This window comes from Hemicordylus capensis, chromosome 5, assembly GCF_027244095.1.
Source record: "Hemicordylus capensis ecotype Gifberg chromosome 5, rHemCap1.1.pri, whole genome shotgun sequence".
In the NCBI taxonomy this organism is placed as follows: domain Eukaryota; kingdom Metazoa; phylum Chordata; class Lepidosauria; order Squamata; family Cordylidae; genus Hemicordylus; species Hemicordylus capensis.
Genome location: NC_069661.1, coordinates 260,054,644 through 260,068,408, shown reverse-complemented (window position 1 = coordinate 260,068,408; position 13,765 = coordinate 260,054,644). Strand labels below are relative to the sequence as shown.

Here is a 13,765-nt window from a genome sequence, read left to right as displayed (position 1 = left end):
GTAGCAGCAGTGCCTGGGCTCTGTCATGTTGTCTGCCCAATGGCATGAGGTGTGAGGAGGGCTGTCCCACCACTGAGCAGCCCTGCCAGCCCCCATCTGACTTGTGCAAGCCACATAATCCCCACAGAAGAGCACAGTGGCTGGGCTTCCAAAGTCCAGCTGCCACCAAAACCCAGACCAATCTGCCATGGACTTAGCCACGACGACAGCAGCCTTCTTCAGCTTGTAAATGACCTCTCCAACTGGCCTGAACAATCTCAGCACTCATTTGCCTGCTAGAACAGCAACCTTGAAAAGCGGGTTTGAAGGCTGGTCTGATGGGGTGGTTCGTGCACATCCCGAATGACAACAGCAGAAATCCTGTAAGCTTTCCACAGCATCACCTCGCTCGTCATTCCTCCGGAGTTCGTGTCTGTCCTTGGGGAGGGCAATCCCAGTAACAAGAGCTGCTATGGATGGGTCCGGCCGAAGGGCTTGTGATGGGGACACCGTTTCCCAGGGTTAGCCATGCAGCCTTTTGGCAATGTCAGTAGCTTCGCTTCCCTGGTGCTAGCTGATCCCACTCCTTTGTCATGAAGTTGTCTTCATCTTCTGAGAAGGGTGCGTGGGAAACAGTCTCTGGATCCAAACCCCTGTTTTAGACTGGGATTCCTCTATTGTAGCATCTGGTTATAGTGCAAGAAGCCAAACCATCTTGCGAAGCAAAGCAGGCAATAGATCTCAGTGGGACCATCAGGTCAATTGGGGCTCACTACTGGTGAAGTCTGTCTAGTGCCCTCACCTTCCTCCCGGTTTGAACCAGGCAGGTAAATTTCAGAAGCCCCAACTGAGTTTCACAAGGTCTTGTGGTACCAAGCATGACTGGTCCCTTTTGCTAAGCAGGTTTGCATTGGGGTGAGGTTTGCATTGGGATGAGCACGGTCTGCTGCTGCAAGGTCTCCCCCTTGTGGGGTGGGGCTGCCTCTGCTTTGCATGCAGAAGGGCCCAGGTTCTCTCCCTGGCAGCATCTCTGGGTAGGGCTGGGAAAGACTCCTGAGACAGGGTTGCTGCCAGTCAGAGCAGCCAATGCTGAGCTAGAAACCTTGAAGAGCCACTGCCAGTCAGGGGGCTAGAAGAACCAGCGGTCTGACTCTGCAGAAGGCAGCTTCCCATGGAAGGCTCTGCCGGTGCCCAGAGGAAGGCTCCGTGGAGGTTTCTGATGGGGGTGGGGGGAGGGTGGCCAGTCAGGTTGCGTCACTGAGGAATTGCCCACTTTGCATCACCTGGCATCTGCTATTAATCTGGAGGGACAATGGGCTGTGGAAATCTCTGGGCTAGAATTTTTTAAGGCAGTATCACTTGATCTCATTTGGACATTTGCATTATCTGTCACAGATGTTCAAGATCGAGCAGTTTGCCTCCTAGATCAAGGGGATGCAGCAGACTGCCGAGTCTAGACATCCCGGCCCTCTTCATAGACAGAGCAGACATGGGGTCGGGAGCACCAGAATAAACACATGGGCAAAGGGGCCTACATCCGTCTCTCCTCCTTGCAGGGCTGAGGGCAAGTATGTGAACCCCAAGTGGAATAATGAGAACTGGCTGAACCCACACAGAGCATCTGTGCGCTCCTTGGGGCTGGCGGTTCCCCCTCCCGCCCCGCCTTCTGCCCCCGTCCCTCCTGCCCTCCCCCCGCCTTCTGCCGCCCCCCCAGCGTGGCCGTTGCCGGGCTGCTCTTTCGTCCCCGGCTGCCAGCGGCACGTTCCTTCCTGGCCAGGCGCAGCTCCGCCTCCTGCCTAGCTGGGCCGCTCTCGGTGGCGTGGCTCCACCACCGCCACCGCCGCCGCCTCCTCCTCCTCCTCCTCCGTTTCCTCCTTTCCCCCAACTCTGCCGTTCCTCCTTTCTTCCCCCCTTCCCCCGAGTCTGCCAATTCCTGCCTCCCTCCCTCACTGCCGCTCCCTCCCAAGGCAATGGTTCCAGGCATCTAGACGCATCCCGACGCAGTTCCCTACGTGGTCGGCCGTAAGAGAATTAAATATATAGATCATACCCTGACCCTTGCATAATTGAAACCAATTTTCTTAAAGATGAAACCGCTTCTTACAGTCTTCTTAATGATGAAACCGCCATCTTATTTGTTTGTTATTTCTCTTTGTAAACCACCCTGAGCCATTATTGGAAGGGCGGTACAGAAATTGAATTATTAATTATTATTATTATTAGGAGAGCTCATCAGGAGATTCAGTGCAGGGTGTTATTCATATGCTGATGACACCCAAATTATTTCTCCATGCCATCTGCATTAGGAAATGGTATAACCTCTCTACATTCCTGCCTGCAGGTAGTAATGGGCTGGATGAGGGGTGAAAACACCCTCATTGTGTGCGGTGAAAACTTGGGAGATAATTTAGATCTGCTTGTTCTGGGTGTGGTTACACTCCTCCAAAAGAAATAGTGCCATTTGGGAATACTTCTGGGCTCGAGCCTCTCTAGTTTCCCAGGCTGAGGCAGTGGACAGGAGTGCTTTAGGTCAGTTTAAACTGACACATCAGCTGCATCCGTTTCTTGTGATTAATATCGCTACCTAGATAAGCTAAGATAAAGCTACCTAGATAAGCAAGCTGTAGGTGGTGTATATATTTAAAAAATAAATAATCAGAAAGCTGGGTTCTCCTCCTATCCAAGGGCCACCAGTGGTAGAAGCTTAGCAAGAACAGTAGAAGAAAAAAATCAGGAAAGCCCATTGCTTGCTGTGGTGGACCAGGCATTCCCAGACTCTGCCAAGATCCAAGTTGCACAGTGTCAAATGTGTTCGTTAACAGTCCAACAAATTGATTTGGCAGATTCAAGTTGGCTTCTACCTTTGAAACTCTTTTGTTCAAGTATAGTAACTTCTAGGTCTGCTACAGATCGTCCTGGAGTAACATCACAATATTCCAACAAAAAAGTTTGTTTTGTTTGTTTTTTTACATTTATATCCCGCTCTTCCTCCAAGGAGCCCAGAGTGGTGTACTACATACCTAAATTTCTCCTCACAACAACCCTGTGAGGTAGGTGAGGCTGAGAGAGAAGTGACCGGCTCAGAGTCACCCAGCAAGTATCATAGCTGAATGGGGATTTGAACTCAGGTCTCCCCGGTCCTAGTCCAGCACTCTAACCACTACACCACGCTGGCCAAAGACTTCCAAGTGCGGCTGCCAAATCTACTCATTGGCCTTGATTAGAGGAACTCCATCTCACCAGGTTCTCGGAATGTCTAGCTAACTACGGAAGGCAGATGGCCTTTGAGGCTCTAGCACTCTGTTCTGGCTGCCCATGGACACAGGTCACATACACAGCCAGTGGCACAATGCCCTGGACTCATGCCCTGCCACAAGTCAGCCAAGTATGCCTCACTGGAACAATCACATCCTTGCGGCTGGCAGAATCTCCTGGTGATTAGGGCCTAGATCCCCTTAGCACATCAACCTTTTGTGCCTGCCTTATGCTAGGGATGTGCCACAGTAGGTGGGTTGGTAAAGGCCTCTGGGTGGGCCCGGCGCTTGGCACAGGGGGGCTGCAAGGCCCATGGGGAGGCCCCAGGGACCAGCCTTGCCACACAGCCTGGGCCAGAAGCTGCTGAGGGTTCGCCTGTGACTGAAGATGTCATGAGGAAGGACACCATATTCCAGACAGACACATACTTGAACTTTATTCATACCCTAATACAGTCTATAAAGCTTGACTGAATGCCCTGGGCAGGGAAGCAGAAACACGCGGATGATAAAAGCACACACACCAGCCCACTCTGCTCCTTGGCAGGCTTCCCAGAGGGCTCTGCTGCAAGGAGGCAAAAGCACACCTGAGCTGAGCCACGGATCTGGAGAAACCGGGCCATCCTTCATGTCCGAGGGGAGGAGGCAGGAGCCTGTGCTGCAGCAAAGTCAGCACTCAGCTGCTTCATGATGGCGCCATGGCTCAGATCCCGTTGCACTCGCTTTGCAGAAGCGTAGTTTTCTTTCACATACTTGGCAAAGGGTGTGAGCGAGGCTCCAGCGGGCACGCCATCCTTCTGTGTGGGCTGGCGGAGCACGAGCTGCCCCTTGCAGAGAGCACAGACAAAGCGCTGCGTGTCCAGGGACCTCGAGTGGCGCCCAACACTGGAAAGCCAAACACAAGAGGGTCAGTGAGGGACAGCGAGGATGGCTCCAACCCTGCCTCCACTGCCTCACTGGGCAAGTGATGAAGGACACTCGGAGAGCAAAAGAGGGCTAGGGAAGCAGCGTGGCGTAGTGGTTAGAGTGCTGGACTGGGACCAGGGAGACCCGAGTTCCCCCTTCAGCCATGAGACTTGCTGGGTGACTCTGGGCCAGTCACTTCTCTCTCAGCCTAGCCTACTTCACAGGGTTGTTGGGAGGAGAAACTCAGGTATGTAGTACACCGCTCTGGGCTCCTTGGAGGAAGAGCGGGATATAAATGTAATAATAATAATAATTCATTCTTGCAGGGGTTTATTTATTTATTTATCTATCAAATTTCAATACCGCTTAAACTTTTGTCTCTGGGTGGTTAACATAAAACAATTAACACACATATAAAAAGTTAAAACAATTCAACAATTTAAAATCAACTATAACATTAAAACAGACTATTTTAAAAAGCTGGGAAAACTTGGGTTAAAAGATGGGTTTTCAGATGTTTTTAAAAAATTGCCAAAATTACATCTTGCTTCTCAGCAAATCAACTCCCCAAGCAGCTTATGAACAAAAATGCACTCAAATTAAAATAGAACAAAACCAAACGGGTAGAGAAGAGAACCTACCGCACAGGTGGAAAAAGTCAATTCCAAGACAAAATCTTAAACTTTTCTCCAAATAAGAATACATCCACAAGCCGCAGATTGGGTGCTGCAGCCAAGAGGACCCTGGACCTCATCACTACTCATTGGGTCTCAGGCAGCAGAACCCGCTCCATAGGATCGCTATGGTCTATAGGGCGGAGGGACTTGCTTTAAAAAAAAAAATCAAAAACCCCTGAAAGCGGAGATCCTGCATGTCTGCCAAATGTTCTTCATACCATTTTAGCAGGGGTCTTCCTGTCTCCCCAGAGTAAAATTTCTCACATTCCAGACAGGCAATTTTATACACTGTCCCTTTAATATGGCATCTACCCTCTTCCTTCTCACAAATCAGGGAGGCTATTAGACCACTTTTGAAGAAAGCTGCATTGGATCCCTTGGACTTAGCGGATTACAGACATGTTTCTAAACTTCCATGGCTGGGCAAGGGGATTGGGTGGGTAGTGGCCTCTCAGCTTCAGGCACGTTTGGATGATGCAAATTATCTAGACCCATTTCAAACTGGCTTTCGTGTGGGGTTGAGACTACCTTGGTTGGCCTGATGGATGATCTCCAACTGGCTATCAAGAGAGGAAGTGTGACTCTGCTGATCCTTTTGGATCTCTCTGCAGCTTTCGATACCATTGGCCGTGGTATCCTTCTGGACAGCCTGAGGGAGGTGGGATTGGGGGGCACTGTTTTACAGTGGTTCTGCTCCTACTTTTCTGGTAAATTCCAGAGAGAGTCACTTGGAGACTGTTCTGCAAAGTGAGAACTAAAGTGTGGAGTTCCACAAGGCTGCACACTGTCTCCAATGCTCTTTAACACCGACATGAAACCGCTGGGAGAGATCATCAGGAGGTTTGGTGTGGGGTGTTATCAATCTACTTCTCCATGTCAATCTCATCAAGAAATGGCATATCTTCTCCAAATGCCTGCCTGGAGGCTAATGGGCTGGATGAGGGATAACAAACTGAGGTTGAATCCAAATAAGATGGAGGTACTGACTGGCGGGGGTGGGGGGTCAGGACCCAAGAGATGGTTTAGATCTGCTTGTTCTGTATGAGGTTACACTCCCCCTGAAAGATCAGGTACGTAGCTTGGGAGTACTCCTGGACCCAAAGCTCTCCCTGGTTTCTCAAGTTGAGGCAGTGGCCAGGAGTGCTTTTTATCAGCTTTGGCTGATATGTCAGCTACGTCCATCCCTAGAGGTAAATGGCCTTAGAACAGTGGTACATATGCTGGTATCCTCCTGGCTTGACTTCTGTAATGCGCTCTACGTGGGGCTGCCTTTGTACATGGTCCAGAAACTCCAATTGGTACAGAATACAGCAGCCAGATGGCTCTCTGGCACAACGTGAAGGGACCATATAACACCAGCTTTGAAAGAACTGCACTGGCTGCCAATATTTTTCTGGTTAAACACAAAGTGCTGGTTATTACCTATAAAGCCCTTAACGGCTTGGGTCCAGGTTATTTAAGAGCCTTTGTCATGAACCCTGCCGCCTGTTATAATCTTCTGGAGAGATCCGGTTACAGTTGCCACCAGCTTGATTGGTGGCAACTCAGGACCAGGCTTTCTCTGTGGCTGCCCCAGGACTTTGGAATATGCTCCCTACTGAAATAAGGACTTTGAAATATGCTCCGTACTGAAATAAGAGCATCCCCTTCTCTGATTTCAGGAAGACCCTCAAGACTCTCCTGTTCTCACAAGCTTTTAATTAGAATTAATTTTAATCACTTTAATAATTTGTTCTAATAACTTTTTTATACTTTTTATTGTGTCTTGTGTATTTTAATCTGTGTTTAAATTTTGTACACCACCTTGAGATGTATATATCAGGCAGTATAAAATTGCAATTTATAAATTAATTAATTAATTAATTAATTAAAAATAAAATAAATCCCCCCATCACATTTACTATCATAAAGCCTAGACCTTAAACGGGTGCTGCTTCAGATTCATGGGAGCTGTAAAAACCACCTTAGCCTTCAGGCCATGTTTCCTCAAGATATTTTGGCCTATGATTCATTGGTCTATTAAAAAATATTCTGTAGCATCATTACCTCCCCACCCCTATTTTTGGATGGTTATTTCATTTCAGTTGCTGTATTTAAACTCAAGAGTTTCCAGCTATTTGAGACAGAGCATTGAGAATGATATACTAACACTGAAATGTGTTTGCTCAATTTTGGTAAGATCTTTGTTTTTAATGTAATTTTACTTATGCATACAAGAGGTCTTAATATCTTGTCTAAAGCAAGAGAGAATGCGTATTACCATCGCTAGGGAAGGGCACAAATTGGTTTGGATGTCTGGCGTTCAAGCCGATTCGGAGACCGGGGGGTTCCTTAAGGGACAGGGGGGTGCCCTTGCCTCCCCACCCCATGCCCCCGCTGGTGCGGGGCTGCAGGTATGCCCTCACACATCAGGCACTTCTGGTGTGACGATGCCCGGGGCTGCAAGGAAGTATACTGCCGCCCCGTGCCAGCGATTTTGGGGAGAGTGCCAGTGGGGAAGGGAAGGGCACCCTCCCTGTCTCTTAAAGAACGCCCCCCCCCGGTGCACATGAACCAGTTTGTGCATATCATTAATCATTGCCACTAAATCGTCTTATTCAAACAAATGAGATACAGAATGGCTCCTCTGCTCAAAATAGTGGCTGGAAATGACCTCTGAGGTTGTTCCCAGCCACCCCCAACCCACAGATGCACAGTTAACCCTTTGCTGGCCCCCTTTCTTCCTGCGTATGCCAAGGGTGGGTGTCAATTACCCGACCATGGATACATGGAGTGGTGGAGGTCAGGTCCGTGAATGCGAAGGCTTGCCTGTATTCGTTTTATTTCTAGTCCCCTTCCTAATGATCCCAAGCATGGCACTGGCCTTTTTCACAGCTGCCACACACCGAGTCGACATTTTCAATGAGCTGTCCATCACAACCCAAGATCCCTCTCCTGGTCAGTCACCAACAGCTCAGACCCCATCAGTGTAAACGTGAAGTTGGAGTATTTTGCCCCAATATCCATCACCTAACACTTATGCTGAACCACATCTGCCATTTTGTCACCCAGTTTGGAGCAATCCTTTTGGAGCTCCTCTCAATAGGTTTTGGATTTCACTGTCCTTAATAATTGCATATCATCTACAAATCTGGCCACCTCATTGCTGACTCCAGTTTCTAAACCACTGATGAATAAGTTAAAATGCGTTGGTCCCACAGATCTCTGAGGGACCCCAATTCTTACATTTTGCCATTTATTCCTACCTACTGTTTCCTGTCCATCTAGCTATGAATCCAGGAAGGAACCCATCCCTGAATCCATGGTGTGTCGGCCTTGTGCGTGACAACGTTGAACGGGGCTGCAAGCAGGAACGCCGCAGCCCTGCGCCTGCGCTGTTTAGGAGAGTGCCAGCCAGGGGGAAGCGGCAGGGCCGGGATGGGCAGGTGGGAAGCACCTTCCCTGTTCCCCGCCCCACCCCACCCCCCGCCCTCCAAACCGGTTCCACGCACATCCCTACTATCCTTTATAGACATTTGACCTTTGACTGCCTGGCATATCCTTGCATCTGGGAGAAGAAAGGGACAGTTAAATACAAATACGACAAATATTTATATACCTCTTTTCAACAAAAGTTACCAAAGCAGTTTACATAGATATTAAATAAATAGATAGATAAACAACATGGCTCCCTGTCCCCAAAGGGCTCACAATCTAAAAAGAAACGTAAGGTAAACTCTAGCACCAGCCACCATAGTGATACTGTGCTGGGGGTGGAAAGCAGAGAGAAAGCTGGAGGGCTAACACAGAGAACCTGAAAATGACATGTTCCCACCTGGGCTTTATACTGGAGACTTCTGGAGTGCTTTTTACTTTGGAAACCTACTTTAGGGCCCTTTTGAAACTGACTACACCTTGCTTTGAAGCAGGTCTGTAAGCTTTGCAATGCCTTTCCGTGCAACCGTAAGAGAAGCACCTTGGCAGTGTTTTAATGCTTGCCAGTGCCTTTTGGAAAGGCTTGGTATTTCTGTTTTGCATCTTCTGCTCCTTGCCTGAGCTCTTCTTTGGATAGCTCAACGACCCCAGAGGCATTCATTGGGCTGGGCGAGCAGAGTCGGAGTCGACGCTCTTGACAGGCAAACACCGCTCCTGGGCAAGAGCAGCCCTCCGTGGCAGGGTGCGCTCTGCCACCACGACACCTTTTCAAAATAAGTACGCTCCAGTACACAAAACATGAGTGGCGGCATATTCTCCCACCGCCTCCATTTCCCTCCCCTTCGCTTGGTCCCCTTGGGTCTGTATCTAGGATGTAAGCCCCTCGGGGCAGGGACCTGCCTTGCCTTTCTTTGTAAAGCACCATGTGCATGGATGGGGCTAAATAGAGAACTACTTACACATTTTTGCATCGAGAGCACTCGTAGGAGAACTTGTACTTGATCTCATAGTTGTGGCAGCGCGACACCACAGGGAGTTCTGGGTGGATCAAGGCAGACTTCTTCGCATACAGGCTCCAGAATCGGCCGTGTCCCTCTCGAACCCCATGGAGAAGCCACACAGCTGCGTGGCACAGCTCATGGATCAGAGTGTCCCGAAGCCGATCTCATCGGGAGACAAAACAGGACAACATTAGAAGGGAGCCCTGGAACTAACGAGATCTGCGTTTCTAACCCTTAGACAGGCCAGGACGTGGGTGACAGTTTTGGAGGCAAACCCAGGAGGGACAACTCCAGTTGGCATTTCCTGCACAAAGCTCTAGGATGCAAAACACCATTTAAGATCTCTGGAGGACTGGGAAGGAAACCATGTGCCAGGGGAAGGGAGGTGATCTGGTGTGGAGGAGAAAATTAAGTTCTTCTAAGCAGCAGCACCTCAATGGCCCCATCCAAAGCTGCTTTTTAGGTGTGCCAAGGCTTGAATCAAGCCCTCCGCACTTAATCCACTGTTAGCCTCACAGGACCCCTCTCGGGACCCCAGCAACACTCAGGAGCCAAGCAAGAGAGACAAGGCTCAGTCCATCTCCCGCCTCCCAATGGCCCCCTGATCCACCTTCTGAGGGATGGGGAGGGAGGCGTGGTAGCAAGGGGCCATGTCTGCTGGCTGGTCGTCTATTCCCCTCTGCTAGACTTACGCATGCCAAGCGTGGGAGGCTTCAATCCCTCCCGCACTGGCAGGTCTGTTCAGAGGCAACATCCTGCAGGGCTTCCACCCACCCACACCGACCGAGCTTCCCTGGATGCCTGTTCTCTCTAGGCCAAGGACAAAGAGAGGTTGCCACCGCTGCCACCATCATCCTCCTCCTACTACCACTACTACGTAAACGGCTTTGGAAACGTCTTTGTTGAGAAGAGGCAGGTGAAGAGCAGCCGCTGCAGCAAGAGGCGCTACAGGAGCGTTTGGCTCTGAGCCCACAGCGGCTCAGTGAGGTGACTCCGCTCGCTTGGCCCACTGACCTGCCGAGTCGCAGACTTTCTCCGACAGCATGATCCGGGCATAGCGCTGCCCCTCCGGGTCCTTCAGCTGGCCAGTGACACAGCAGCCTGCCGTCTTCCGCATCTTCTTGTTCCAGACTATTTCCATTCTCTCTGGCAGCTGAGAGAGAGAGAGAGAGAGAGAGAGAGAGAGAGAGAGAGAGAGAGAGAGAGAGAGAGAGAGAGAACGAACACGCAGGCTGTGTGCCCAGCAGCTGAGCCACTTTCCAGCCTCTGAACCGAGGCAGGGAGGAGCAGCCTCCTCCCTAAGCAGTGCTTGAGCTGCTGCTGCTGCAAAGGCTGGTGTTGGAGGCGAGGAAGGGGCCGGCCGGCTGTTGCAATGCCCCCAGTGGTCCTCCTCATTGCTGCTCAAGAGCAAGGGAGGGCCTGGCAGGCCTCGCTCAGAGCCAGAGGCGGCCCTCTCCAGCCACAGCACAGCATCCCTCCTGGGGCTGTTTCTTTTTTTAGACTGGGAGCCCTCTGGGGACGGGGAGCCATTTTATTGATGCATTAATTCTCTATGTAAACCATTTTGGGAATGTTGATTGAAGAGTGGTATATGCATATTTGTCGTATTTGTGGTTGAGCCACGGGGGCAGAGCAGGCAGCCGAGACAGCGTCCAGCTGTTGCATGTTAGACTGGGTGGCTCTGAAAAGAAGGAGCAGAACCTCCCAGGCTCTTAATTTTTGAAGGTAACAAAGCTGATGGAGAGGGTCCCATATTTCTAAAGGCTTTTGTACAGCACTTACTAACGGAAGGAAGGATGATCTTTACTGCAATCGTGTCAGAGCCTTTGGTATGGGAAGACAGACAGGCAAAGAGCCCAGCACAGACGAGACCTCCCACAGCTTCCAAATCAGCACTGTCAAGTGCAGCAACAGCTCCCCTCCTCTCTCTCTCTCTCTCACACACACAACCCCCCCCCAAAAAAAAACCTGACTGCAAGCTCAATGAAGGCAGATGTGCCAAAGGCTACTTGGAGTCAGGGTCCCATGCGTCCCCTTCCCAGTGGCAAGCACCTCAGCCTTGCACTTCCAGCAAGAGCACAGCTTCTGAGAGAGAACCCCCCTCATTTCTTCCACCAAGTTCTCTGTGAAGGAGAATAAGGGGGCCCAACATGACTCTTGGCATTTCACAGGAGGCAGCAGTGGGGAGATCGTGTCCGGCCCCTTCGATAAAAGCCCAGCACAAGGGCAGATCACTCAGTCCCCCCCGCCCGCCCCCGTTACCTGAATACATGACAGGGTTTGGCCAAAACCACAAAGAGATGGCTCCTGCCAAGCCAAAAGGTGGGGACCTGATTGGAATGACAGGCAGACAGGTTGTAATACCTTCTGCTCAAACACAGAGTGGTTATAAAAAGCATACAGGCTCTGTGCCAGCTCCTCCTTTTTACTCTTGAAATGCTTTGCTTGCTGGGATTCTGCGTCTGAAAGCTCTTGCAGGAAGCATCCTTGGACTTGGCATGAACTCCTGGAAGGGAAAAACGTGAGTGAACAGCAAGAGAGAGGCTGCCTTGGCCTGAACGCAACCATGGAATGCATCGCATGCTGTGAGTTGTGGTCTGTGCAGAACACAGATGCAGGCAGTACAGCCCTGCTGGATCAGGCCCCTCAAGGAGGCCCATCTAGTCCAGCCTCCTGTTTCACACAGTGGCCCACCAGATGCCGCCTCTGGGGAGCTCACAGGCAAGAGATGAAGGCCTGCCCTCTCTCCTCTGAAACTGGCATTCAGAAGCATCTTGCCTGAGCCTGGAGCTAGCCTAGAGCCATCAGGACTAGTAGCCACTGATAGAATTGTCCCCCATTGAAGCCATCCAAACTGAAGACTATCACCACACCCCGTGGCAGAGACACACATCACTAAATTCTGTAAACAGCCAACAAAACCAGTACGAAGACAGAAAGCCAGCAGGAGAGGGGGCACTTCCAAGTGTATTGCACACCGTGCCGCATGTATGACTGTTTGTCTGTTGGTATGTTGGGTGAGTTTGCCCCGTCATGGGTGCTTTTAAAATGATGCCTGGGGAATAGCAGACAGGAGCTGGGTAGTATCCAGTTCGGCAAATGCCATCCTTAAAGTGCAAGGGTGCAAAGCATTCAGATAAAACAGAAGGGGACACAGCAGAACCACACAAAGAGCAGACAGAAGCCTGTGCCAGCTGCTCAAAGAGTCCAACGAAAAATAGCAGACACCAGGGAAGAGATTCAGTGTATAGGTGCTTACGTATATGTCATGCCAGAAGCCTCCGAGCCAAGATGGGTGAGCTGGAGTGCTTGGCTGCTAACGCAGAAATAGATATAGTGGGCATAACAGAAACATGGTGGAACAGTGAGAACCAGTGGGACACTGTTATCCCTGGGTATAAACTCTATAGGAAGGAGAGGGAGGGGCGCCTTGGAGGTGGAGTAGCACTGCATGTTAAAGAAGGGATAGAATCTAGCAAGGTAGAAAACCTAGGTGGACTGGAGTCCTCCACAGAAACCCTGTGGGTGACAATACAAGGCCTGAAAGGGAACGTGCTACTGGGGACGTGCTATCGCCCTCCAGATCAAAACGCTGACAGTTATTGGGAGTTGCAGAAGGAAATCAGGGAGGCATCAAGGAGAGGCAGGGCAGTAATAACGGGTGACTTCAATTATCCGCACACAGACTGGGTAAATTCACAGTCAGGTCATGACAAAGAGGTCAGATTTCTAGATACGCTAAATGACTGTGCCCTAGAACAGTTGGTCCTGGAACCGACCAGAGAGAAGGCAACCTTGGACTTAATCCTGAGCGGCACCCAGGACCTGGTGCGTGATGTCAGCGTCATCAACCCTTTAGGGAACAGTGACCATAGTGCCATCAAATTCAGCATACATGTGGGGAGAGAATCACCAAGGAACAGGGGTGTAGCAAGGTTGGATTGGGCCCAGAGACAAGATTTTAAAATGCCCCCCTCCCCCCGCTCACTGAAGCTCAGCTCATGAAGTAAAGAAATCTTAAATGAGGCTGAATAGAGGTAACCAAAAGCATCTCTCTCTCATATATATATATATATATATATATATATATATATATATATATATGCATGCATGCTTTTGGTTACCACTATAGGGTTTATATATATCCTATGTGCCACAATAGAACATCAACCGAAATTATTTTTTAAAAGGTTTTGTAAATTGTGGCTGATGCAAGTCATTTAATATTACTAGAGAAAGACCTGCTGTTCTGGTAGCTCCAGGTTTTAACACATCAATTTCGGAGGATGAATACAACTGAAGGAAGCAGCTGGGGGAGTCAGTCATGTGACTTGCCTCTGGGGGGCCCCCCACAAGGCAGTGGGTCCCCAGACAACCATCTCCCCTTGCCCTATTATAGTTACGCCCCTGCCAAGGAAGTCTAACACAGACACTTTGAATTTCAGAAAAGCAAACTTCTCCAAAATGAGGAGTATGGTGAAAAGAAAGCTGAAAGGGAAAATCAAGAGAGTCGCTTTGCTCTAGAATGCATGGA

The 13,765-nt window shown here is 50.0% G+C and overlaps 1 protein-coding gene across 8 annotated transcripts in view; it reads right to left on the bottom strand.

Moving 5' to 3' along the window:
• The window catches only part of LOC128326873 (germ cell nuclear acidic protein-like), a 40,370-nt gene that overhangs the window by 8,890 nt on the left and 17,715 nt on the right, over positions 1 to 13,765 (bottom strand). For 5 of the 8 annotated variants that reach the window (XM_053254645.1, XM_053254641.1, XM_053254638.1 and 2 more), the window contains 4 exons: positions 11,596 to 11,737; positions 10,246 to 10,384; positions 9,190 to 9,394; positions 3,645 to 4,118 (listed from right to left, as the gene is read on the bottom strand). In XM_053254645.1, the coding sequence (XP_053110620.1) occupies positions 3,860 to 4,118; positions 9,190 to 9,394; positions 10,246 to 10,384; positions 11,596 to 11,737 (745 nt within the window). In that variant the 3' untranslated portion in view covers positions 3,645 to 3,859. Of the gene's footprint in view, positions 1 to 3,644; positions 4,119 to 8,388; positions 8,995 to 9,189; positions 9,395 to 10,245; positions 10,385 to 11,595; positions 11,738 to 13,765 lie in introns of those variants that run through there. The other 3 variants (XM_053254642.1, XM_053254643.1, XM_053254640.1) reach the window with 2 other exon arrangements.